This window comes from Phocoena phocoena, chromosome 4, assembly GCF_963924675.1.
Source record: "Phocoena phocoena chromosome 4, mPhoPho1.1, whole genome shotgun sequence".
Lineage (NCBI taxonomy): Eukaryota > Metazoa > Chordata > Mammalia > Artiodactyla > Phocoenidae > Phocoena > Phocoena phocoena.
In genome coordinates, this window is record NC_089222.1 from 8201047 (window position 1) to 8226775 (window position 25729).

The following is a 25729-nucleotide window of genomic DNA, read 5'->3' on the forward strand; positions in this document are numbered from 1 at the left end:
AAATTATTCCTTCTGTCGGCCTCCTTTGTGAATCTATTTTTGGCAACCTGAATTTCCTCTCTCCACTTTCCCACCCCCGGTTTCCCTCCCCAGTCTGTCAGTCTTGATCACCATCACCAGCGTGGGGAGACCCATATCAGTGGGAAAGGAGGGGCTTGGGACCCAATGGAGCTGAGGCAGAGCCATGAAGAGGCAGAGGCGGGGAGTGGCAGCAGTGCTAGGTGACTGGTGTCAACAGGCACAGAGAACAGCGGTAAGACGCCAAAACAAATCTGGAAATTCTTGATTCCTCCCCTTGAAGAGTCGAGGTCTTAGCAGCATCCCTCCAGCCACTTCTCCTGTCTCCCCCTGCCGCCTGGGCCTCACCATGCTGAGGGGTCACGTACAGCTCACTCGTAACACGGTCTACGCGCCCCTGCCTGGAAGGCACTTCCCCGGCCCTTTTCAGGGATGGCTCTCATGCCCCCGCTGTGGTTTCTGCTCAACTGTCATCGCAGACAGGCCTTTCCTAACTGCTCTTCCTTAGCACCAGGTCGCCGCAGCCCCCCCGGCATCCCTGCCATTCTGATGCCACTTACCCTGCTTTGTCTCTCTTGACAGCACTTATCACCACCTGCAAACATACTGTTGACTTGTTGATTGTCTGCTTCTCTTACTGAAATGTAAACTCCATGAGGGCAAGGACTTTGTTTTGCCCACTGATCTATCTCTCATGCCTATACGAGCGCCATGCATAGAGCAGGTATTTGCTAAGTCCTTGTTGGATGGATGGATAGGCAATGGAAAGAAATCTATAAGCACATAAAGATATTCAACTCTGTGTACAAGTAGGAAGGCTCTCGAGGAGAGTGATATGCTCAAAGTACGGTGGGTCATTTTAAAGAGTCCCTCACGGAGAAACACATGCTTCTGCAAACCCGAGGGCCAGAAGACATACCTAAGCTGAAAGCGTTCCCACGTGACCTGGCCCATTGATAATGAGCATATTTGAACAGTGAGAGAAAGAAGAAAAGCCCTTCAAAATGTGGAAGTCTCACCTTGAATAGGTAGAAATATACTTGTTTGGTATCTGCATCTTCTTCCTTGTGGACACAGGTAAAGAGATATTCCACATCCAACACGATTCCCAGGAGTCTGTTCACTTCCTCCTCTGACACATTCTCCAGGTGGGAAACGTGAGCGGCTTAAGAGAAAGATCAAAGGAACACAGGTGAGAAGTAGATGGAAACCACCAACAGTCTCCATTTTAAAATGGAACATTTGGGAATTCTCTGGCGGTCCAATGGTTAGGACTCCGTGCTTTCACTGCAGAGGGCCCGAGTTTGATCCCTGGCTGGGGAACTAAGATCCCACAAGCCGAGTGGTGCAGCCAAAAAATAAAAATAAAATAAAAATTGGACTTCCTGGGTGGCAAAGTGGTTAAGAATCTTCCTGCCAATGCAGGGGACATGGGTTCGAGCCCTGGTCCGGGAGGATCCCACATGCCACGGAGCAACTAAGTCCGTGTGCCACAACTACTGAGCCTGCACTCTAGAGGCTGCGAGCCACAACTACTGAGCCTGCGTGCCACAACTACTGAAGCCTGCGCGCCTAGAGCCCGTGCTCCACAACAAGAGAAGCCACCGCGATGAGAAGCCCATGCACCACAACGAAGAGTAGCCCCTGCTGGCCACAACTAGAGAAAAAGCCCGCGCGCAGCAACAAAGAGCCAACACAGCCAAAAATAAATAAATTTTAAAAATAAAAATAATAAAATAAAATAGAACATCCTCTCCCAGGAACCTTCTGGAATGTCAACCCATCAGACTGCATTGTCAATAGAGGAACTTTCTGAACCCCCATAAGACTGATATCTTCACACAAAATCTACTTATAATTGTAAGAGACCACCACCTTGTTAAGCACGAGCCTCCCCCTCCAACACTGAAAATGACGAGCGGCTAATGTACGGTTTTAAGATCTGGAACTTGCTGGCACCAAGTCTGGGTATGACGGTGTTAAATTCTTATATGTTTCCAAATAAGCCGATTTTCATCGTGCCAAGAGGGTCCTGTGGTCCTACAGGCTGGATCCAGGATTTGAGGACTGCGGGTTCAGAAGGACCCCAAAACCAGGCTCCCTAAAGGTTTAGCTCTAAGTCCTGTGACCAGTTCTGGTGGCCAAGAATATCATATATCAGGAAAGACCAAAAAAGAGTATCAGTAAAAACTGAATGAAGGTCCTTTTCCTCAGCCCTCCTGAGATGCAGTGAAACCTCACTATCTCTGCAGCAAAGCCCCAAGGCCCGAGTTTGAGATTCAACGTCCTGCACGGTCACGCTCCAAACCCACCTTTCCTACCTTTATTCTGTTGCCTCACTATCATTAAGTGGCATATCCATCACCCTCCTCCCCTCCCACACCCCTGTCCTCTCTTCTTCCCAAATCCAGCCCATTTTTCAAGATGAACATGTTTTATCCTCAAAATAATCCTATGAAGTAGGGATGAGTAGCCCCATTTTACGGTTGAGGAAACTGAGGCTCACAGAGACTGAATGCTGTTTCCTCCAATGTCAATTGGCCAACAAGGCAGAGCTGGGGTCTGAAAGCAAAGGATGTTTGAACCAAATTCTGAAGCACCCACACACATATTTTTTGGATGATTAGGTGATTCACTTCAAACCCCTTTCACTTGAAAGGGACTCTCTCTAGGTAAGCCATCCAGTACCCAACCAGGAGCCCAGGAGCACCTTGGGCGGGACCGTGGCTCTCAGGTCTGTGTCCCCAGAACTAATCACTATGTTCACTGTGCCAATAGGCACTGCCCTTCAAGAGCGATCCATTTCAGGTATGTTGACTGAAAATGCTTGGACCTAGAAGCACTTGAGATGACTTCTAAGGAAAGATTAAACTATGGAGAAGGGTAGGCTTTTCCTTGCCTTTTTTTTTTTTTTCCCTTGCCTTTTTAAAGGGAGTTGGAACTGAAGATTCTTGAGGAACGATCCAAGTATCAAGCATGGGTCAGGCTACTCCAGAGACCAAACCATGAAGCCCAGTCCGAAGTCTGGGATAGAGAACGCAGCTGGTACCCCACCCAGATCCCCTTCCCTTACCACCTCAGAGCACATCTCCTGGCCTCCAACTGCCAGCAGCTCTATTCCCTCCTGTCACCAGAATCTGCTCTGCCACCTACACGCCCCTCAAGAGCAGCCTTCAAGTTAGCGTATAAAGACCCCAGTTGCCTCGCCCCTCGGGGGGAAGAACTCTGAGCTAAGTGCTCCAGACCAGCTCTCACATCTTCCCCACAGAATTACCCACCTGTTGCCCACAGCGGGAACTGGCTTAATAATGCACCCGTATCGGCCACCTTCTCCTCCTGGTCTCACTTTCCCACTCCCCTACCTCCATCCCAAATAAACTAGGACTTGCACTCAGATCCTTGTCTTTGACTCTGCGCCTGTGGGACCTCAAACGAAGATATCCGATCAAAAGCATTTTCAGAGAGGTAAGAGGATTACATACCAAGAGGGTGGGCCTTCCACGCGTCCATGAGGAAGCCAAGGGGTTCAAGTTAGAGGGGCAGAGGCCACCCACCTTTCATTCCTTTCTAACGCAGAAAAGCAATGGAAAGGCAGAGGGAAGGGCCCAAGTCACGGGCCATTGGTGATGAGCGTAGGTGTGCACACACCTACGTGTGCACGGGTGTGCACCTCTAGACAGCGTTTCTAACAGGGAAGAGGGGAGGAAGGAAATCTGGTGAGGTCTGCCTTAGGTACCATAGATACATCCACAGATACATCTCAACTTGACAACGCCAACACTATATTACTACATTATGTACACACGAACGTCAGTATTCAAATCTATTACTTTCTACTTGGCTCTACAATATGTGGCTTCATCACTTTCTAATAGATGCCCTTTTAGGTAGAACATTGGCTGGGTCATCTTGTTTTCTCAAGAATGCAAAATTTTCTTTGAGGTTAGTCTGAAGCCTTTGGGAGACAGGCCTTATTCTGACAAGTAGGTCAAAATTTTTATGTCACTTATTTACAGAAACAATTTTATTTAAGACTGTTTTGGTCTTGTAATGTTTTAATCTCTTTCCAGTGACAAGTTATGAATGCAGTCAGTCTCCAATATAATATAAATGCCTTCAGGTTCTCCAAAATATGAAACAGTCTAATTAAGGTGCTAACATATAGTGGCTTTAACTCGTAGAAATATACGCCATGATTCACTTTTGAAACCAGTGGTTCACTTTCTTTAAGCCACAAACGCTTTGCCCAGATAAATCCTTAATCAGAATTTAGAAAGAGTTGCTCTGTCTAAACAGAGGTTGAAACAGAGGTTGGAAGCTCCAATTTTCAAAATGGAGTGGGAGGTGGGTGGGGCCCAGCATCCCCTCCCCTTGTTGGGGCTCTAAGCTGCATGGTTTGAAAACCACGATATTCTGAAGAGACTAGATGAAACTTAAAATGCTTAAGACATGAGACCTGAGGAGGTCCATTTCCTTCTGATTCTGTGCATAAGGAAATCCATAATCTCTCCTCCAAGCTCTGTGTGTGACCCCAAGTACAGAGGACTAGAGCTGGAGATATGGGGAAATGGAAAGGAAGCTGCAGGTTCCCAGAGGGAGGAAGGGCGAGGCTGTGCTGGACAAATGGGGGTGTTCCTCACAGCCGAGAGGGTAGGAATCTTCCTCCAAGAATAAAGGAAGGGTGGGTCGGGAGGTGAAGGGAGCTATACTGAGGCAGAAGGATGACAGTGCACGAAAAGGGTTAAGCTTCCTAGAATGAATGATGGGGTGGGGTGGGGGGAAGATTAGATGAAAACAGAGGGAGTGGACCATCTACTTGAGAAGGAAAAAAGCAGCTCTGGACAAGTTGCCATGAAAGAGAAGCTTCCGTGTAGTGAGAAAGCCGGCACAGGCAGATACAACCACACTGCATCAATGTGTAGTCGTCTGCACCTGCCTGTTCACAGACTCTCCAAGCATGGGCCCCTTTCACCAACACTCCTTTTCAGTCTCTGAGCATCTAGCACTCAGCTTTTCCCTCTCATCAAATCCACATCACCAGCTAACGTCTCCTGCAACCCGAATCATCCATCCCCACACCCTACCTCACCACCTCGCCATCCCAACAACCAGTGCACCACCATCCTGGCAAACTTGACTCCAGGATTAAAATCCTCAAGGCCATCCTCAAAACAGCAACTCCCTCTTGCCAAGGAACCTGGCACTCCTTCACTGTCCTTCTTCCCCCAACCAGTGCCACCACCGGATGGACGCAGCTAAGCTTTCCCACCCCTACCTCTGTGATCACTGGGATCTCAAGCCCACGGCACAAAACAACCCCCAGACTGCTCTACTGCCATGGGAGTCTCCCTAAAGCCCCACTGTCCTCATCAACCCCATCTCCACCAAATCCAGAGACGTCTCCTGACTCCTGGGGGCTGCTGAGCAGAATTAGATAGCCCCCACAGTCAACACCACGTCATGCCAACACCCAGATACACTTCACTCTAACCGTAAAGCGAAACTACTTACTGAACTCGTATTTAACTAAAAAGAGCCACTTATTATTGAAAAAAAAAAAAAAAAACCTCTTAATGTTTTCCAAAGAAACCTTTTTGATGCAAATAAGCTCCCTTCGATGAACCAAAAGCATATTTTCTTGAAGAGATATGCCTCTATTATTTACAAGCCTGGAGGCATATATTAAAAAAATAAAAATCGGACTTCCCTGGTGGCACAGTGGTTGAGAGCCCACCTGCCGATGCAGGGGACGTGGGTTCCAGCCCCGGTCCGGGAAGATCCCACATGCCGCGGAGCGGCTGGGCCCGTGAGCCATGGCCGCTGAGCCTGTGCTCCACAACGGGAGAGGCCACAACAGCGAGAGGCCCGTGTACCGCAAAAAATAATAATAATAAATATCTGTAAACTACAATGTACAAATCTATAGCAGTTAATCGGCCACAGAACCCATAACACTGAGTCAATGCCATTGAAAGCTTTGATACATGTTCCCTAATGCATCCTCCCAATAAAGTTTGCATCCATGTGCATCCTATCAGCAGTGTGCTAGAATACCCCTTTCCCCACGCTTGCCAACAGTGAAGAATCATGCTCCGTCATTTCATCAGTCTTTTGAAAATTAATCAGGGTCCCCCACTGTTTTGATTTGCATTCGCTGGAACGCCCTTGGAGTTGTTTGTTTTTCATGTTACTGGCCATTTGTATTTGTTCTTTTGTGCACTACCTATTCACGCCCTCTGCCTGCTTTTTTAGGATGTGGGTCTTTTTCTAATTGCTTGAAAGAGCTTTCTGTCTATCCTCCTGAATTTCACTGGGGTTTTTGTTTGTTAGGTTGTGGTTTGGTTATATAGGAATTTTACATTTTTCAGAAAGTCAAATCTATGTCTGGCATTTCTTTAAGGTCTTGCTTGCAAAGGTCTTTCCCATAGAACCAAAAGATGACAAAAATGTATTTTCTCCTAGTTCTTCGACAGGTTTGTTCTCAACATTTAAAACATTCCGGGCTTCCCTGGTGGCGCAGTGGTTAAGAATCCGCCCACCAATGCAGGGGACACAGGTTCGAGCCCTGGTCCGGGAAGATGCCGCAGAGCAACTAAGCCCGCGCGCCACAACTACTGAGCCTGCGCTCTAGAGCCCGTAAGCCACAACAACTGAGCCCGTGTGCCACAACTACCGGAGCCCGCGTGCCTAGAGCCTGTGCTCCGCAACAAGAGAAGCCACCGCAATGAGAAGTCCGCGCACCTCAACGAAGAGTAGCCCCCGCTCGCCGCAACTAGAGAAGGTCCACGCACAGCAATGAAGACCCAGCGCAGCCAAAAATAAATAAATAAAATAATTTAAAAAAAAAAAAAAAAAAACATTCCTCCACTGAAACATCAATATCATAAAAGACCAAAAAAAGAAAAAAAAAAAGGCAGAGGAACCATTCCATGTCGGAGAAGACTAAAGAGGCTGGCTGTGATGTTGTGATTTATATAAAGAAACATATATTTGGTCTTTGTCTCCTTTCCTAGCACAGTTTCCTAGTAAACTTTCCAAATCTCTTGGAATTTCATAAGTAAAGGTGAAAGGAGTGTCTGTTGTTATTCCTAACATGTCCCTTTCGACCACACCTGAGCTTCTGTGAATGGGCTTTTGGAAAGCCCCTACTGATGGGGATTGGTTGCCAGGGGAACCAAACCCATGTTGAGAAGGTTGGAACTCAGCCAGCCCCCTCCACCTCCCCAGGAGAGAAGGGGGTCTGGAGACTGAGCTAATCACTAATCAATCACTATGCCTATGTAAACAAGACCTCCGTTAAAACCCCTAACTGAAGGGCATGTGAAGGTTCCAGTAGCTGAAGCCTGGAGGTGCTGGGAGGGCAGCTCGCTTGGACACAGCAGAGGAGCTTTGGGCTCCTTCCACCCCACCCTGCTCTGTGCATCTCTTCCATCTGGCTGTTCCTGACTTGCATCCTTTTTATAGAAAGCCAGAAATCTAGTAAGTAAACTGTTTTCCTGAGAACTCTGAGCCACTCTAGAAAGTTATCCAACTCGAGGAGGGGGCCGTAGGAACCTCTGATACACAGCCGATCAGTCAGAAGCACGGGTTAGGACCTGAGCTTGGGATCAGCATCTGAGCCCTTACCCTGTGGGGTCTGTGCTAACTACAGGCAGATCGTAGCAGAATCCAGTTAAGTCGCAGGACACCCAGAGAGCTGGAGAACTGCTCGGTGTGGAAAAACCTGCACATTTGGTGTCAGAAGCCTTCCGCAAGTGCTGGGTGTGAGAAGACTCACTGTTTTCCGTTCACATGACAACTAAATACGTATGTAGTTCTAGACTGGGTGCTTAATGGAGAGGAAAATACGCTTGCAAAGACATTTTGGGGTCAACTATAAAACTGAAATACAAGCAGTAGATTAAGTATTACATTAATGTTAATATTTCCTGAAGTTGGTAACTAAACAGAGGTTATATAAAAGAATATCTGGGAATTCCCTGGCGGTCCTGTGGTTGGGACTCGGCGCTTTCACTGCTGTGGTCCAGGTTTGATCCCCGGCCGGGGAACTAAGATCTTGCATGCAGTGCGGTGTGGCCAAAAAAATTAAAAATTTAAAGAAAAAAAGAAATCCTTAAATTTAGAAAATACATACTATGTATTTAAGAGGAAAAAAACAGGATGTAAATGCAACTTATTCTCATATGGTCCAGGAAAAAAGTATAATACATACAAATACACACACACACACACAGACTCGTATATATGATATCAGTCTGTGTGTGTATCTGTGTGTGTGTGCACACGCACCCACACGCAAACATACATATGAGAGCAAATGACAAAGCAAATAGGGCAAAATGTTACCAACAGGTAAATCTGGGCAAAAGATACATGGGATGCTCCTTGTTACTATTCTCATCATGACTTTTCTGTAAGTTTGAAATTATTTTCAAATAAATAGTTTTATTAAAAAATCATTCTTCCATCTAGAATTTGATAATCAGATGTAAAAGGACCCTACTTTCATTTCATATTGTCTTCCAAGAGCCTGGTACAAAGCATCAATATAATTACCCAAGAATGGCCAACCCTTGACCTGTGGGAAAAGCTCCCTTCTGCTGAGCGCTGTTGCCCACAGTGTCCAGGGCATGGGGGCACAGGGGGACTTTCAAATACTCTAGTAACCACTTTATTTTTTCTTATAATAGATGGTCAAGAAATACTTATTTTATATTTTTTAATTTCTTTTGGCCGCTCCACACCGCTTATGGGATCTTTTCTCCCCGACTAGGGATTGAACCTGGGCCCCCGGGAGTGGACGCACGGAGTCCTAACCACTGGACCACGAGGGAAGTCCCTAGTAACCACTTTAAAAAAGGTAAAAAGAGAGCTTTCCCTGGTGGCGCAGTGGTTGAGAGTCCGCCTGCCGATGCAGGGGACACGGGTTCTGTGCCCCAGTCTGGGAAGATCCCACATGCCGCGGAGCGGCTGGGCCCGTGAGCCATGGCCGCTGAGCCTGCGCGTCCGGAGCCTGTGCTCTGCAACGGTAGAGGCCACAACAGTGAGAGGCCCGGGTACCACAAAAAAAAGGTAAAAAGAAATAGGTGAAATTCGTTTTAATATATTTTATCTAACCTAATATATACTAAATTATTTCAACATGTACTCAATATTAAAAATATTTTACCTTCTTTTCTCATACTAAGTCTTCAAAATCGGTGTGCATTTTCCAAGGGCAGCACATTTTAACTCGAGCAGCCACAGGTGGCTATGATGTTGTACAGGGCAGGTACCCATCATAAACCATGAAACCTCCTCTGCAAATAAATGCAACCAGCCGTCTCTTTAGTATTACTAAATGTAATGGATATCTACTAATGAAACAATCCAATTACACCCAAGGAACTAACTGTATTGGGAACTAGAGAAAAAGTCAGTCCTTCATCTCAGTCCAGTACAGAAAAACAGTAAGGGTAGAGAGAACTATAGTTATACAAGCAGCAACACTGCATTGCAGCTCCAGGAAGTCCTTTATTGTCTGTACCGAGGGCTGGGGGAGTCAGGCCTTGGAGGTGAATAGGGTTCCCCCAGCAGAGAAAGAAGGAGCGGCATGGCAGGTGCTGTGCACCTCCACATCCAAGGCAGAGGTGGGAGAAAGTGTGCAGACCCTTCAGAGAAGGTGGAGCGGCCCGGGGACCAAAATGCAATCCAGGAGGAGGAAAGGCCTGACCCACCTCGCACGCTCAGCTGAAGTGGGCCTTCATCCTGAGAATAAGAGACCGCCCAGTGGGCTGAAGCAGGAGAATATAGGTCGCTAGTGCTTTCTTGGGAAGCCAGGTGGAGATGGGGCCTCCAGGTGCTGCTGCAGATGCGGCCACAGAAGGCAGAGAAGCAGTCTGAATCCAGGCAGAGCTGGCGGGAGGTGCACTCAGACAACATCCACAGGACTTCGTGGCCGGAGGAGCACAGGGAAAAGTAATAACCTACGTCAGGTAAGCACGAAAAATGCTACCAGGTTTATCCCCTGATTGCGGCTGTACCAGACTCACAGGTCCTGACAACTCTGAAGCCCGTGTAGAAAAACAGAGGACCCCCAGCCAAGAGGAATATGCAGACCTGACCCAGGCAGCTGTGTCCATGTGCTGGCCGGGCCCCATACTTCTGTCACTTGGCATCTGCCCGGGACATGCGTAAATGGGGACCAGGTACGACTAAGTGGTGAAGGGGTTTGCAAATGCGGCAAAGCCAGAGAAGAGATGTTGGATCAATAGTCCATGAGAAAAATACTGGTAAGACACTTCATACTGTTCAAGAAATAAGCTCTGGTGTAGCTATTAATGCTGGTCTTTACTTTCCTTGGAAAGTTTCTACCATAAATAAGCAGGTAAGCAGAGGTAACCATAGGAATATATACCAATTTCCACTTCTGTGATGTTTAAATATATGTGTGTGTATCAGAAAAAAACTGATGACATTAAAAAATAGTCAGAAACCGGGACTTCCCTGGTGGCACAGTGGTTAAGAATCTGCCTGCCAATGCAAGGGACACCGGTTTGATCCCTGGTCCGGGAAGATCCCACATGCCGCGGAGCAGCTAAGCCCATGCGCCACAACTACTGAGCCTGGGCTCTAGAGCCCACGAGCCACAACTACTGAGCCCACGTGCTGCAACTACTGAAACCCGTGCACCTAGAGCCCGTGCTCTGCAACAAGAGAAGCCACTGCAAAGCGGAGCCTGCGTACCACAACGAAGAGTAGCCACTGCTCGCCGCAACTAGAGAAAACCCGCGCACAGCAACGAAGACCCAATGCAGCCAAAAATATTAAAAAAATTAAATTTAAAAAAAAGGGGAAAAAAAATCAGAAACCTTCCTAAAACTGCAAAAAATGATCAACAGTCAAATTTAATAATCAGTATGTTCAGGCACAGTTCAGAGCAATGGACTCCAAAATGACAACAAAAATTCCAATTGTGTTTTGATCACAATGGTGTTTCCTACTGTCCCAGTCATAAAAGGAGGTTGCTATTTAAACAAGCAGTCCCAAAATAAGAAATGTTGATTAATACTAAAGTAAGGAGACGTGTTTGGGCCAACTGAAGTACTATGTTAGTATCCTTCGCCAAGTTTTTATAAGCTGAATGTACTTGTACCAATCCCAAATATCAAATAATTTCAGAGAATGGAGTAGAATGTTCTAGGCCAGCACTATCCAATAGATATATAATGCAAGCCACACATGTAATTTTAAGTTTTCCAGTAGCAACGCTGAAATAAGAAACAGGTGAAATTAATCTGAATAATAAATTTTATTAACCCAAAATATCCAAAATATTATCATTTCAACATGTAATCAAAATTAATGAGATATCTCACTTCTTTTTCATACTAAGCTTTCAAAATCTGGCCTGTGTTTCACACCCACAGCTCATCTCAATCTAAAGCAGCTACAATTCAAGGGCTCATTAGCCAAATGTAGCAAGTGGCTATAGTATTAGACAGCGTAGGTCTAGACTAACAATTGCATTCTGTGGATGAAGATACTGAACAGCAAAGCGGTTAGGGGACTGGTAAACTGCCAAGCCAGGCTTAGAATTGTTAGTTTCTAACTCCTGCCCGAATGTTCTTTCTATTTAATCAGCCCATCAGCCCTGCAGTAGCCCTGCAGTAGCCCTGCGTTTGACACCCAGGAGACACAGAAGAGTATCAAATTAAGGCAGGCCAAGGACGCCTGGGATGCAAGTCGCTGTCAGGAGACTGCGTGAAACCAGAGCTCACTGTCAAAAGACCGTGTATGGCTGAGCCAAAGGACACCCAACAGCAAATCAACAGAACAGACACCATCTCAATCGATACGCCTGAGTGTTTTGTTTTGACAAGTCCAAGAACACTACATATATTGTAGGATCTGAATTCATCATACTCAGAATAGTAACTGCGAAAATAGCACAGTACACACAAATCGAAATGTTTTTGAGAATTCAAGCTTGCATGACACTGGACAGAATTCCCTAGACCCTGACCTCTATCTACTTTGTTGGTAATATTTAAGAAGTCATGTGCAGGAATAAGAAAAGATGTCTGGCAAAAAAAAAAAAAAAAAAAAGTGGGGAGGGAAATTGTCAAATGTTAATCATTGTTAAAGCTGGCTGATGGATACAAGGCTGTTTATTAAATGATTCTTCCTACCTTGATGCATATGTGGAAGTTTCAACAATAAAAAGTTTTTAAAGGGAATTCCCTGGCGGTCCAGTGGTTAGGACTCCGGGCTCCCACTGCTGGGGGCCCAGGTTGAATCTCTGGTCAGGGGACTAAGATCCTGCAAGCCTTGCGGCCCAGCCAAAAAAAAAAAAAAGGGGGGTCTTTAAGAAAAGGGCTTGGGGAGGAGGCATAATCCTCCTTCTAGAAAAGGAAAAATTTTTCTCGAGCCCCGGCACTAAGACCAGTAAATAATCTATGGCATTCGGGCAATAATTCCAAGAGCACTTGAAAATATGCAGACATCCCAATTCTAAGAAAGCAAACTGAATAGAGAAGAGAAAGGAACCGACAGGGGGAAAATATTTTTAAAACGCCTACAACCCCAATACCCTAAGAAAACCACTGTCAGCAATGCAACACATGTCCTTCCAGATCATCTCCCGTTCGTATGTATTAAAATATTATCTAACCTAAAGAAATGAGATTATCCTCATGGTGCTGTTCTCAACTCAGCAGCCCTGCATTTGGGACTGACCACCTTCCGGGTAGTTCTCACAGGGTGAAACTCAGGGCTGGGTGAGTGACAGATACCACACTAATCAGCCCCTCCTCTGAGGATTTAAATCTTGAACCAATACTCCCAGGGACAGAGGTTAATGGACCTGAATCATACAGGGTCCTGGACAGAAGGCCCATGAATTCCTACAGCTGGGATCCCAGGACCTGACTGATACCGGGTTTCCCTCTGTTTCTGGCTTGTGGAAGCGACCAGTACTCTTCTTATGAATACGGTTTTCTCATTCAAACTGGACAGAATTCCCATGTGTTGTTTGAAGTAAAGAACCCTAATAAGAGTAATAAGAACACATTAATCTTCCAGGTATTGTGCTAAAATTCTGATAGGCATTCATTCACTTAATCCTCACGACGCTCCCATGAGGTAAATACTATTATTAACTCCATTTCAGAACTGAAAAACTGGAGGGCCAGGCTGATTACATAATATACCGCAACTCACAGCTACTGGCTGTTGAGCAAGGATTTGAACTTGCGCTGGTGGATCTTGTCATTTAGTCCTCCAATTAAGCTGCTTTCTGACCTGCTTTTTTCATTAATAATACATTAAGAATATCTTTCCATGCTGGAAAACACATCTTTTGTTAACAGCCATATTGAATTTCATAATATATATATTCATAATTCAACCAAAGATCTCCTCCATTGGAATATTTAGATTGTTTCTAGTTTTTTTAACAGCATGAATATGGCTATAATAGCTGTCCTTTTAATCTGAAGGCACATCTTAATTTATATTTATGTTAACTTTCTGGCATGGATTTGTCAGGTCAGAGGATATGTACCCTTTTTTTCCATTCTCGATTATGTACTGTCAAATAAGGGTACTTGTTTTCAAAGCTTGTTAAGAAATATAAAAGGGAACAAAGTTGGCTTTTCTTTGAGAAAGGCTGTTTCTGCCTTTGGGCATTCCTGTGTGTTGACCTGCTCAGAAAGGAGACAATCAGCGCAGCTAACAAAGAAAAAGGACTCTGTTTTTAAATGTTAATTGGTGTAGGATAATAGGATTTCCCAATCAATACCAAATACAGTTCAAGTCCAGTGTTTAAGGAGTTCTCTACTGCATCATATTTCCTGAGGCAATTCTAAAGGGCATCACTCAGGGATCGATAGTGGAAAAGGTGAGTTAAAAGCAAAGATATCCCTCTGGGCTTCCCAGGTGGTGCAGTGGTTGAGAGTCCGCCTGCCGAGGCAGAGGACACGGATTCGTGCCCCTGTCCGGGAAGATCCCACAGACTAGACCTAACTCCAGGCTAACGCTCCACCATCTGACATCAGCAGGAAGCTTTAGAGAAAAATGATGGCTAAAAGGAGCCACCCATACCATATGACCCTGCAATCCCACTCCTGGGCATATATCTGGAGAAAAACATGATCCAAAAGGCTGCACGCACCCCAGTGTTCACAGCAGCACTATTCACAATAGCCAAGACATGAAAACAACCTGAATGCCCATTGACAGAGGAACAGATAAAGAAGATGTGGCACATGTGTACAATGGAATATTACTCAGCCATAAAAAAAAAGAATGAAATAATGCCATTTGTAGCAACATGGATGGACCTAGACATTGTCATACTGAGTGAGGTAAATCAGACAAAGACAAATATCATATGGTATCGCTTATAGGCAGAATCTTAAAAAAATGATACAAATGAACTTATTTACAAAACCGAAACAGACTCACAGACGTAGAGAATGAACTTATGGTTACCAGGGGGGGAAGGGTGTGAGAGAGGGATAGTTAGGGAGTTTGGGATTGACATGTACCCACGTTATATTTAAAATGGATAACCAACAAGGATCCACTGTATAGCACAGGGAACTCTGCTCAATATTATGTAGCAACCTAAATGGGAAAAGAATTTGAAAAAGAATAGATACATGTATATGTATAACTGAATCACTTTGCTGTACACGTGAAACTAACATGCCATTGTTAATCAACTATACTCCAATATAAAACAGAAAGTCTAAATAAATAGAGACTTTCCTGGTGGTCCAGCAGTTGAGAATCCACCTTCTAACGCAGGGGACACAGGTTCAATTGCTGGTCGGGGAACTAAGATCCCACATGCCACAGGGCAACTAAGACAGAGCACTGCAACTACAGAGCCCAGGCACTCTGGAGCCAATGCGCCACACCTAGAGAGAAGCCCTTGTGCCACAATGAGAGGTCCTGTGTGCCGCAACTAAGACCTGACACAGCCAAAAATAAATAAATAAAGTTTAAATTAAAAAAATAAATAAACAAATGGAGCCACCCCCTTATAAAGGGTCAGAATGGAAAAGGCCAAAGTACATTGGTGAGAATGTCTGGCGCTGCGTCCTTGCAACACTGGACAGTAAACTGGACACAGAGACGTTCTTTGGGAGACCAGATAGCTGAAGGCAGAAAAGTAAATAAAATAAGTACAGGAGTCCCAGATCCCCTGGGAACTGGAATTTTAATATCTCGGGAAAACGAATTTCTCAGTAACCTTACCCACTCAAACAAAATACAATTGAAAAAGAAAACCTGTATCCTAAAAGTAGGATCAGGACACAGAACATATTAGCACAGGCCTGTTGACTAATTCTGGCAGAGTCTATATGGCCAGGCTGACAATGATTATCTTGCAGGGACAGATAAGAAAGTTGAAAGGGAAAACACAAGTAAATATTTACCAAGCACAACCCCAAGGAAGAAAAGAGCTAACAGGAAACTAAAGAATATGAAGATAAAATGAAGCATTCCCAGAAAGTTCAGGGAATCAGAAAATAATAAGAAAAATGAGAATCAGAATCAGGACATGTTACGTGTTCATCTAAGTAGCTTGGCTGCCACGTTTCATCTTATTTGGCAATCCCCGTCTCCCTCACTCCCCCGCCAACTCCGTCCCAGTCAACCAGCTCTTAGGGAAAACCCAGGAAGAGACAGATGAGGAATCCATGCAAACAGTGCAGGATTTGTCTCCCATGTGAAGCCTCCCCAGCAGATTCATGAAGCTAAAGAGTCTCTTTTGTTGCCTCATAAGGAGGTGAGGTGTGCAAGTCTGGTTAACCCACGAATTCAGTAAGTTAGAACTTGCAGGCAACGACGACATCGTTGGTCTCCTTGAAGATTTAGGAACTTACCGAGGGCATGGCTACAACTCCGGCAGGATTCCGTCAGACTGACAATTATTTGCTGCAGGTCGGCTCTGGGGGGAGTGGGAGAAGGGTTGGGGTTTTTCCAGCCATTACATTTACAAGATTCCTCAGCCTAAAAAAAAATGAATAGAGAAACAACGTTATGTAACAGGCAGCCATGGACTGAATGTATTACACGCGAATAATACACTCTAGTCACGTGACAGCTACCCTTCCCACTCCAGACTTAATAATATTCTCTATATTCACAAGAAACGAATACAGAAAGAAAGCAAAGAAGGTGTGTGACTTGGGCCTTTGGGTTTTTTGTTGAGTTTTTGGTTTGGGTTTCTTTTCTGCTGGCTGGAATCCAAGTACTGCCTCAGAAAAAGGACCGTCCCATACACTTCACTTCGGTAACACCACCCCAAGCCCTAGCCTCCATGGGGGGTCAATTCCAAGGGAGTCCCTCCATGAAGCTTCCCAAAGGGAGGAGCCAGACTCCTGAGGTCCCTGCAACACAGCTGGGGCTCCAGCTGCAACTCTGCCCCGCGTAACTGAAGAAGTCAGCAATCTTGGGGACATGAGGAGGGACACAGCAGTTGAAGCCACACGTGCAGGGTCCTCCAAGTCCTTTGGGGGGGCCCCAGCTGTAGAAGTGGACAGGGCTCACCACATCATCTGGGATTTTTACCTCTGTGTATTTCCCAGGCCTCCTGTACTAGAATACTATTATTTTAGCAACGCTTGATAGAAATCTTCCTTAACTTCTTCCACTCACTTCACACTTCCCCACCTTCTTAGAGAACAGCAAATAGGACTGAGCATTTCAGTGATGACTTGGGTTGTGAAGCAGAGGACAAGGATAGAAAGACATCGATTATTCCCCACTACGCTACCAAGCTACCATGCTGGGTATTCAGGGGTCGTAAGTTGTGGAAGGCAATGTGGAAGGCTTGCACTGAGTGACTCGAGCCGCTTAGAATTCTGCCCACTTCTGGTGTATCCTTCACCACTCCATCCCTCTCTTATTTACTGCTTCAAATCTGCTGTGGCTGGGAAACCAAAAAATTAATTGTTAGAACCACATGAGACACAGGCAGATTCATTCTGGGCCTTCTACGTGCTCTGTCCAATATGGCAGTCACAAGCCACGTGTGGCTAACGCACACTTGAAATGTGGCTCGTGCATGTTGAAATGCATCGTAGGCTTAAAATACACAGAGTCAGAAGACGGGCGCGAGGGAAAAAAGGTCTCAGTAATTTTCATATTCATTACATGTTGAAATGTCAGTAGTTTAGATACATGGGAGTTAAATAAGAGATATTAAAATTCATTTGACCTGTTTCTTTTTTACTTTTCTTAATGTGGCCACCAGAACATTTAAAATTACACATGTGGTTCACATTACACTTCCACCGGACAGCACTGGCCTTGAAACAAATCCCAGTAGATTTCTGTGCTTGGGCTTCGTGTTAGATCTTTTGTTCCCTCAGACGTCTCTCCTCCCTGCTTTGGATCCTGCCCCCCACCCCACCCTCCATCCTCTCGTGTACCAGATGGCTGAAGTTAACAGGAGTCTGATTTGTAGAAAATTCCAGAATGGCTGCTGCCTTGACCTCACACAGAAAACTCTCCAAGAGAGGAACAGTTTCTGAAGTACAGGCGTGTATAGGAGAGTAAGAAAGAAAGAGTAAATAATTGGTAAGGCAGGAAGGGTCAAGGTGGAAGAAGAAAAATCTGCTTTGGATGGTAAGTCCTCTCCAGGGGGCCCCGTGAACCTGGCAAGCCCAACCCGATGGCGCCTCACATTTCATCACAGCGCGGATGGGGAAGGATGGGCCCGAGGAAGGACCTTACACCAGGTACCCCAACAGAGCAGCCCCCCACGAGTAGCCCCAGTCACCCTCCTCTGTTTGGCCAGGCACCAGGCAGGACCTAGGCAGGACCTACCGTTACCCTCATTGCTCTGCTACTAAGTTGAGCCGGGCCCTGAAATTCTCTGCCGTGAGCCATCCGCCTCCTTAGAGACTTGGAAAGGTCTCCGAGGCCATGTTCTTGAGGGGGAAACTCATGAGAAACTGCTCCCCGCAAAGCAGCCCGACAGTCTCCGGAGGGCTGGGGGAGACCACCACCCCCCGTGGACCTCTCCTCTTCTAATCATGGGAGAGCTACTTGAAGGGACTCCCACAGCCCCCAGCTTCTCTGAGTGCTTGGTCTGATCCCGCTGCCCTCTCCGAAATGACCTTTGGTTGGAAAAAGAAAAGTGATGACGAAACAAGTTAATTAAGGAGAGCAGGACAAACCTAAGAAGAGAAAACAGTGATAGCCAGAAACCCTGAGTTTGGAGACCTACATTCTAAGCCAGACAAAGACTACTATGCATACTGAGTCACTCACTACCACAGTGTGTGCTGAGGGCCTACCATGGGCCGGGTACTTTTGCTGGGTATGGAAGGGAACGAAGAAAGATCCTGCCTGTCGTCAAGGAGCTGACACTGGGGTGCTGCAGGAGAGGGCAAACGGGCAACACCAATAAGCACATCATACGGTATGTCAGAGAGTGACGGCGCTCGGAAAGAAAGATGGAGCGATGGATACAGGGGGGTTCGGGGAACAGTGAGATCGAATGTGCAATTTCAACCAGGCCTTTTAGAGAAGGTGGCATTCAACCAAAGGCTTGACCATTAGGGACCTGGCGGAAGAGCACCCCAGGCTCGAAAATTGAGCATGCCTGGTCTGCTCAACACAAAGGCCAGCACAGCTAGAGCACAGCAAGCAAAGGAAAGAGCCGCAGACAGCGGCTAGGTAAGGTGGACGTGGCGGGGAATCCTACAAGGCCTCCAGGGCGATGATAAAGACTTCAGCCTGATTACTTGATCTCTTCCCTTCCTCTCAAACAGGATCCTCCAGGCTTGAAGCAGGGACAGGAATGGAGCGCAAAGACATGAGGCAGGGTGTCTCCAAACTCATTTCTTTCTCTTTCACTTTTTCCTTTAGTCATTAGGGTCAACCATCCCCACTTGCTTTTTTCTTTTTCTTTAATGGCAATCACTAAGGCAAAAAAAAAAAAAAAAAAAAAAAAAAAAAGGTCTATCCATTTTCCTGTCCCTAAATTACATGAGCAAATCGTCCTATTTCCTTCTTCTGTTAACTTCCAGTCCAGGACCAATGATGCATTCTATCACATGGAGAAACACCATAATTCCTAATACAATCCAGAACTTAATAAATCTGTGCTATCTGGATAGGAAGGAACGCCAACACCTTCACCGAGGCCCACCGAGGGAACACAGGATTGTCATAAATGTGCCGAGTTGCCTAGTCAAGGGTTTCCTAACTTAGTAAGGCCGAGGATTTATGTTCGGGTTTGGGGTCAACTGGATAAGGACTAAAGTTCAGAACGCTGAGGAATCATGTGACTTGGGAGTCTGTCCTCAGTTTGCCTCAGCAACCCCTTTAGCTTTTGACAAACGTGATGGATTTTGCATCTTGGCAGGTTAGCAACCACAGCCTAAGTCTCCTTCTTTGGCAGGCTGGCTCGGGGCAGGAAGTAAAACTGGCAGGAACTCTGTATAGACCAGAATTAAACCCACCAGAGCCAGCATCTGTGACTCCAGATTCTCAGAGAGACGGTGACCTAGTTAAGCATGAAGTTCCTCATTACAGGAAGCTGAGAAGCCAGCGTCCTCTGAATCAATCCCATACACTCCACGTCTACGAGAAGAGCCATCAGCCTGGACAAAAGAGGCTGGACAAAAAAAGGTCTGAGTCCACAGGTAAGAAACCCCTCGGTATGTGCTTGGGTCTGATGGGACCTCCCCACTGCTTTTCACACAGTGTGCGGACTGGATTAGCTCAGAAGACACTGCTAATGGGGTGGGTTCTCTCTGCATTTGCAGGGTGGTGGGAAGAATGCACAGGGAGGAGAAGGCAAAGAGTAGATAAGGGACTTCCCTGGTAGCACAGTGGTTAAGAATCCGCCTGCCAGCGCAGGGGATGTGGCTTCGATCCCTGGTCCGAGAAGATCCCACAGGCCACGGAGCAACTAAGCCCATGCACCACAACTGCTGAGCCTGTGCTCTAGAGCCCGCAAGCCACAACTACTGAGCCCACGAGCCGCAACTACTGAAGTCCGTGCACCTAGAGCCTGTGCTCCGCAAGAGAAGCCACCGCAATGAGAAGCCTGCGCACCACAACCAGAGAAATCCCACGTGCAGCAACAAAGACCCAACACAGCCAAAAATAAATAAATAAATAAATAAATAAAATAAAGGGTAGATAAAACGCGAGCTTTTCCTGCTTTCTTTCCTGCGCCACCTATCCATTCTTCAAACCATGAGCGCCCACTGCACGACACTCACAGGCCTGGATACTGAGACACAAGAAATCTCTGTGGAACACGGGCTCTAGGCACACGGGCTTCAGCAGTTGTGGCACATGGGCTCAGCAGTTGTGGCTCACGGGCTTAGTTGCTCCACGGCATGGAGGATCTTCCCGGACCAGGGCTCGAACCCATGTCCCCTGCATTGGCAGGCGGATTCTTTTTTTTTTTTTAGAAGGAAACAATGTACTTTTTTTTTTTTTTGCGGTACGCGGGCCTCTCACTGTCGTGGCCTCTCCCGTTGCAGAGCACAGGCTCCAGATGCGCAGACTCAGCAGCCATGGCTCACGGGCCCAGCCGCTCTGCGGCATGTGGGATCCCCCCAGACCGGGGCACGAACCCACGTCCCCTGCATCAGCAGGCGGACTCTCAACCACTGCGCCACCAGGGAAGCCCTAAATATTTTAATAAAAACAATTCCAAAGCATTTATTGTCATCTGGCAATAACATAAAGGTGAGCAAAACAATATAAATAAATGCTTTAGAACTACACTCCTAACAAAGGACACCTAAAAAAACTGTATTGCCTCTCAACAACTTCTCACTTCACTGATCATTTCTAGTTGGAGACACTTTGGAGCAGAGTAATGTTAGCATGATCCGACCCAGTTGTTTTCTTGACTTTGTTTTAGAATGGATCTCTTCTGCATCATCCAATACGAGGTTCATATACTCATCAGTACCAATGACACAGCCCTCTATCCACATATTCACTTGCTCATAAAGCCACACCTGAATCCGAGATCTACTTGGCAAGTATCTGAAGATGAGATTGATGGGCTGCACCATCACCTTCTGCACCTCCTGGCCCTGGCCCCGGTACGCCATGGTGGAAACTCACAAAGACCACACTATCCCGCACACTACCTCAAAAAAAAATGACAGGCAGGGGCTTCCCTGGTGGCGCAGTGGTTGAGAGTCCGCCTGCCGATGCAGGGGACACGGGTTCGTGCCCCGGTCCGGGAAGATCCCACATGCCGTGGAGCGGCTGGGCCCGTGAGCCATGGCCGTTGAGCCTGCGCGTCCGGAGCTTGTGCTCCACAACGGGAGAGGCCACAACAGTGAGAGGCCCGCGTACCGCAAAAAAAAAAAAAAAAAAAAAAAAAAATGGCAGGCGGATTCTTAACCACTGCACCACCAAGGAAGTCCGCCCTTGCTTTTTTTATGTCATAATATTTACCTTAAAAATTCAACCTAAATTACAAACAAAAGGTTGAACCATTGGCCTAAAATAGATAAGACTTTGGGATTGAATCAGATAGGTAATGCATACCTATTCCTCCTGAAGCTCTGCTTAGCAACTAGATTCCTGGAAATTTTCCCAGATAACCTGGGAGAATGAGACTGGATGTTCCTGCAGCAAAGCCCTAGGACTAGGATGTTCTTTCATGATATATTGCTTCCTCAGACTCTGGAGCAGCCGAGAGGGCAGGGATGGAGAAAAGGGAGCCGGGAAGGCTGAGGCAATCCTCCATCACAAGAGGCTGGCAGGAGACTGGGGAAGGGGTCCTTTCTGAGCCCTCCCGCAAGGACTTGTCCCCTTCCTCCACAGCCCTTCAGCACCTGCCCTCGACCAACCCACAGCAACGATAGGGGAAGGAAGGGAGGCAAACTCATGGTCAGCAAAATGTTCCATCTTAGGTTGAAGCTGGTAGAAAGGCTGCAGGTACACAGTATCAAAGCCGTGGTCAGAAGGGTGGGCCTCACAGTGATATAAACGTGGTTTCAAATCTTAGCTCCAACATTTACTAACTGTATGGACCCAGGGTAAACCCCTTAACCTCCCTAAGCTTCCCAAGCTATAAAATGAGTATAAAATACCTATCTCCCAAGCCTGGTGGGGGCATTAAGTAGTGAATGTGGGTAGGCGCTCGAGTGAACACAAGTGGTTATAAAGATGATGGTAACATGCTAGGAGTGCCCTGTTAGGTGAAGGATGAGCTGGAACAAGAGCTCTGTAAGTCATGATGAACTACAACAGTTAATACTTCAAAGCAAGGACCTGAAGAGGATGCAGCCGATGAAAGTAGCTTCAGGATATTGGCCCCAAACATTAGAGAATCACAGCTCTTACTGAACAAAAGATTGGACAGCTTACAAATGAAAAGTTATGCCCCTCGCACATATGATCCAGCAACCCCACTCCTGGGCATTATCCAGACAAAACTCTTAATTTGAAAAGATACATGCACCCCTATGTTCACAGCAGCACTATTCACAATAGCCAGGACATGGAAGCAACCTAAATGTTCTTCAACAGATGAATGGATAAAGAAGATGTGGGATACACACACACACACACACACACACACACACACACACACACACAATGGAATATTATTCAGCCATAAAAAGGAGTGAAATAATGCCATTTGCAGCACCATGAATGGACCTAGAGACTCATACTAAGTGAAGTAAGTCAGACAGAGAAAGACAACTATCATATGATATCGCTTACACGTGGAATCTAAAAAAACAATGATACAAATGAACTTATATACAAAACAGAGAGTCACAAATGTTGAAAACAAACTTATGGTTCCCAAGGGGGAAGGGGGGGAGGGATAAACTGGGAGACTGGGATTGACACATACACACTACTATATGTAAAATAGATAACTAATAAGGACCTACAAGGAACTCTACTCAATACTCTGTAATGACCTATATGGGTAAAGACAATTTAAAAAGACTGGACATACGTATAAGTATAACTGACTCACTTTACTGTACAGCAGAAACTAACACAACATTGTAGATCAACTATACTCCAATAAAAATTTAAAAAAAAAAAAGTGATGCTCCTTGCAGAATCAATCAGCTCCATTCCCACCACATGTGAGAACAATGGAGAGTCACTCAAAAGGCTCATGGGGTGACCTTGGTGGACATTTTTATAACAGAGTGGATGTGAAGAGAAAGAAGTGGCAAGGTTACATATACACAATCACTCAGTAAGAACACAATATATCAAAACCTATAGGATATGGTTAAGGCAACACATAAAGAAAACAAAGACCCTTAAATGCATTTATGGGAAAAAAAGAAAGATTAAAAATAAATGAACTAATCATTCAACTCAATAATCTAGAAGAAAAAGTAACAAACTCAAGGAAAATTTTTAAAAACTCAAGGAAAATAGACAGAAGAAATTAATGCAAAAAATATTTAAGGAACTCAGTAATGAACAAAAGCATATACCTAGCCAGTATTATAAATGGTTGGTTTTTGAAAAGAACATTAAATTAAACAAACTCTTGGCAAGTCTAATCAAGGGGGAAAGAAAGAAATGAGAAAGGACATAAAGCTACAGATTTATTTTATAGCCTAAATAAGTACTCTGTAGAACTTTATACCAATAAATTTGAAAAACTAGATGAAACAGGTGACTTCTGACTTCCCTCAGAAAATATAAATTATCAAACCTGATTTACTAAGTAGTAAAGTTTCTAACAATCCTAAAAGAAGTGAAAAGGGCATCAAAAATCTACTCCTAAAAAAGGACCCAGGTCCAGATAGTTTTATAGGAACATTCTAGTTAATTCTCAAGGGTCATCCAACATAAATATTATGTGAACCACAGACAAAATTTTAAATTTTCTAACAGCCAGATTTCAAAAAGTAAAAGTAGGTGAGATTAATTTAAATAATAAATTTATTTCATATAACATCTAAAATGTTTTAACATGGAATTGGTATAAAAATATTATAAATAAGATATTTTACATAGTTTTTTATGCTAAGTCTTCAAAACCCAAGGGATATCTGACATGGCACATCTCAACTCAAACAAGCCATGTTTCAGATAGTCAATTGTCATTTGTGGCTAGTGGCTACCATATTGGACAGCAGGAAACCAGGTCATTGGTATTGAAAACTGTGCCAAAGCATTATAAAAAGATTAAAAACCACATATCATTCTATGAATTCAGTATAACTCTAACAGTAAAACAAAATACAGAGAGCAAAAAAACATAGAAAAAGTCACCAGCCCAACCTCACAACAACAAAAATGAAATACTTGTAAATCAAATTCAACAATACAGGGGGACTTCCCTGGTGGTCCAGTGGGTAAGACTCCACACTCCCAATGCAGGGGGCCGGGTTCGATCCCTGGTTGGGGAACTAGATCCTACATGCCACAACTAAGAAGCCCTCATGCCAGAACTAAGAAGTCCGTGTGCTGCAACCAAGATCCTGCGTGCCACAACTAAGACCTGGCACAGCCAAAATAAGTAAATATTTTTTAAAAATTTGACACTACACAATCCAACATCATGCATCTTGACTAGTACATAATAACTAAAGTTTATTACAGGAATGCAAAGATAGATCATTTGAAACAAATTAATTCATACATTAACAAATTAAAGGAAGAGAAAATCATTATGACTGATGCCAAAAAAGCTTTTCAAAGCATTCAAAATTAATTTGTGATTTTTTAAAAAATAGCAAATTTGGTATAGAAGAAAATTATATTAACTTGAAAGCAAACATTATACTAAATAGACATAAAATCATTCCTACTGGGACTTCCCTGGTGGTCCAGTGCTTAAGACTCCGCACTTCCAATGCAGGGGGCACAGGTTCGATCCCTGGTCAGTGAATTAAGATCCCACATGCCACGCAGCGCAGCCAAAAAAAAAAAATCATTCCTATTAAAGTCACCAAAACAAGAAAGTCCTGAATATGCCCAGAGTTCAACACTGTACTAGTAGTACACAAAAACTATGAATATTGGTAGGCAATTCTTAAAGATTATCAAAACTAATAAAGAAATTAATAAACTGGCGGGATATAAGAGCAACATAAAACTCAGAAGCTTTTCCATCACCAATAGCCACTCAGAAAATGTAACAGGAAAAAAAAGATCCTAATAGCAAGAGCCATCAAATACTTAGGGACAAAACTTCAAGATGAGTAAGACCTATATTCAAAAAACTACAACTGTCTACTAAAGATGAATAAATGAAGAAATATGCATTGTTCTTGATAGGAAGACTGAACAGTGTCAAGATATCAATTCTCCTTAATCTATAAATGTTGTACATCAGGATCAGTCGAGAGGGCATACGCTTACAACCCATAATCAAAGTATTAAGATCCAGAGCATATATAGATCATCTACAAAACAATTTGAAAAGGCAGTCTGATAGAAACAAAATGGCAAATCCAAGTGATTCCAAGAAAAATGAATGCTAATTACAAACAAACCCGTACAAAGTGGTCAAAGTAACTATTAATGGGGAAATAAAAAATTAAAAGCCCTGTGATGAAATTTTTAAAAAGCAAAAACAAGAAAAATAAATAAATAAAAGATACAAACCCTGTGATATATTTCCTCACACTAATCAGTTTGCCAAAAAATAAAAATAAAAGGTTGACATCTTGCAGGGGAAACATGCACCTCATACACATGTGTGGGAGGAAACACTGGTGCAGCCTTTTGGAAGTCA

At 44.8% G+C, this 25729-nt stretch overlaps 1 protein-coding gene and 1 pseudogene across 1 annotated transcript in view; both read right to left on the reverse strand.

The window, feature by feature from the left end:
- The window catches only part of KAT2B (lysine acetyltransferase 2B), a 100277-nt gene that overhangs the window by 50554 nt on the left and 23994 nt on the right, over positions 1-25729 (reverse strand). The window contains exons 2-3 of the mRNA XM_065876725.1: positions 15894-16020; positions 1038-1183 (exon numbers count right to left, since the gene is read on the reverse strand). Of these exons, the coding sequence (XP_065732797.1) occupies positions 1038-1183; positions 15894-16020 (273 nt within the window). The remainder of the gene's footprint in view (positions 1-1037; positions 1184-15893; positions 16021-25729) is intronic.
- LOC136122775 (small nuclear ribonucleoprotein E-like) lies at positions 20833-21101 on the reverse strand (annotated as a pseudogene).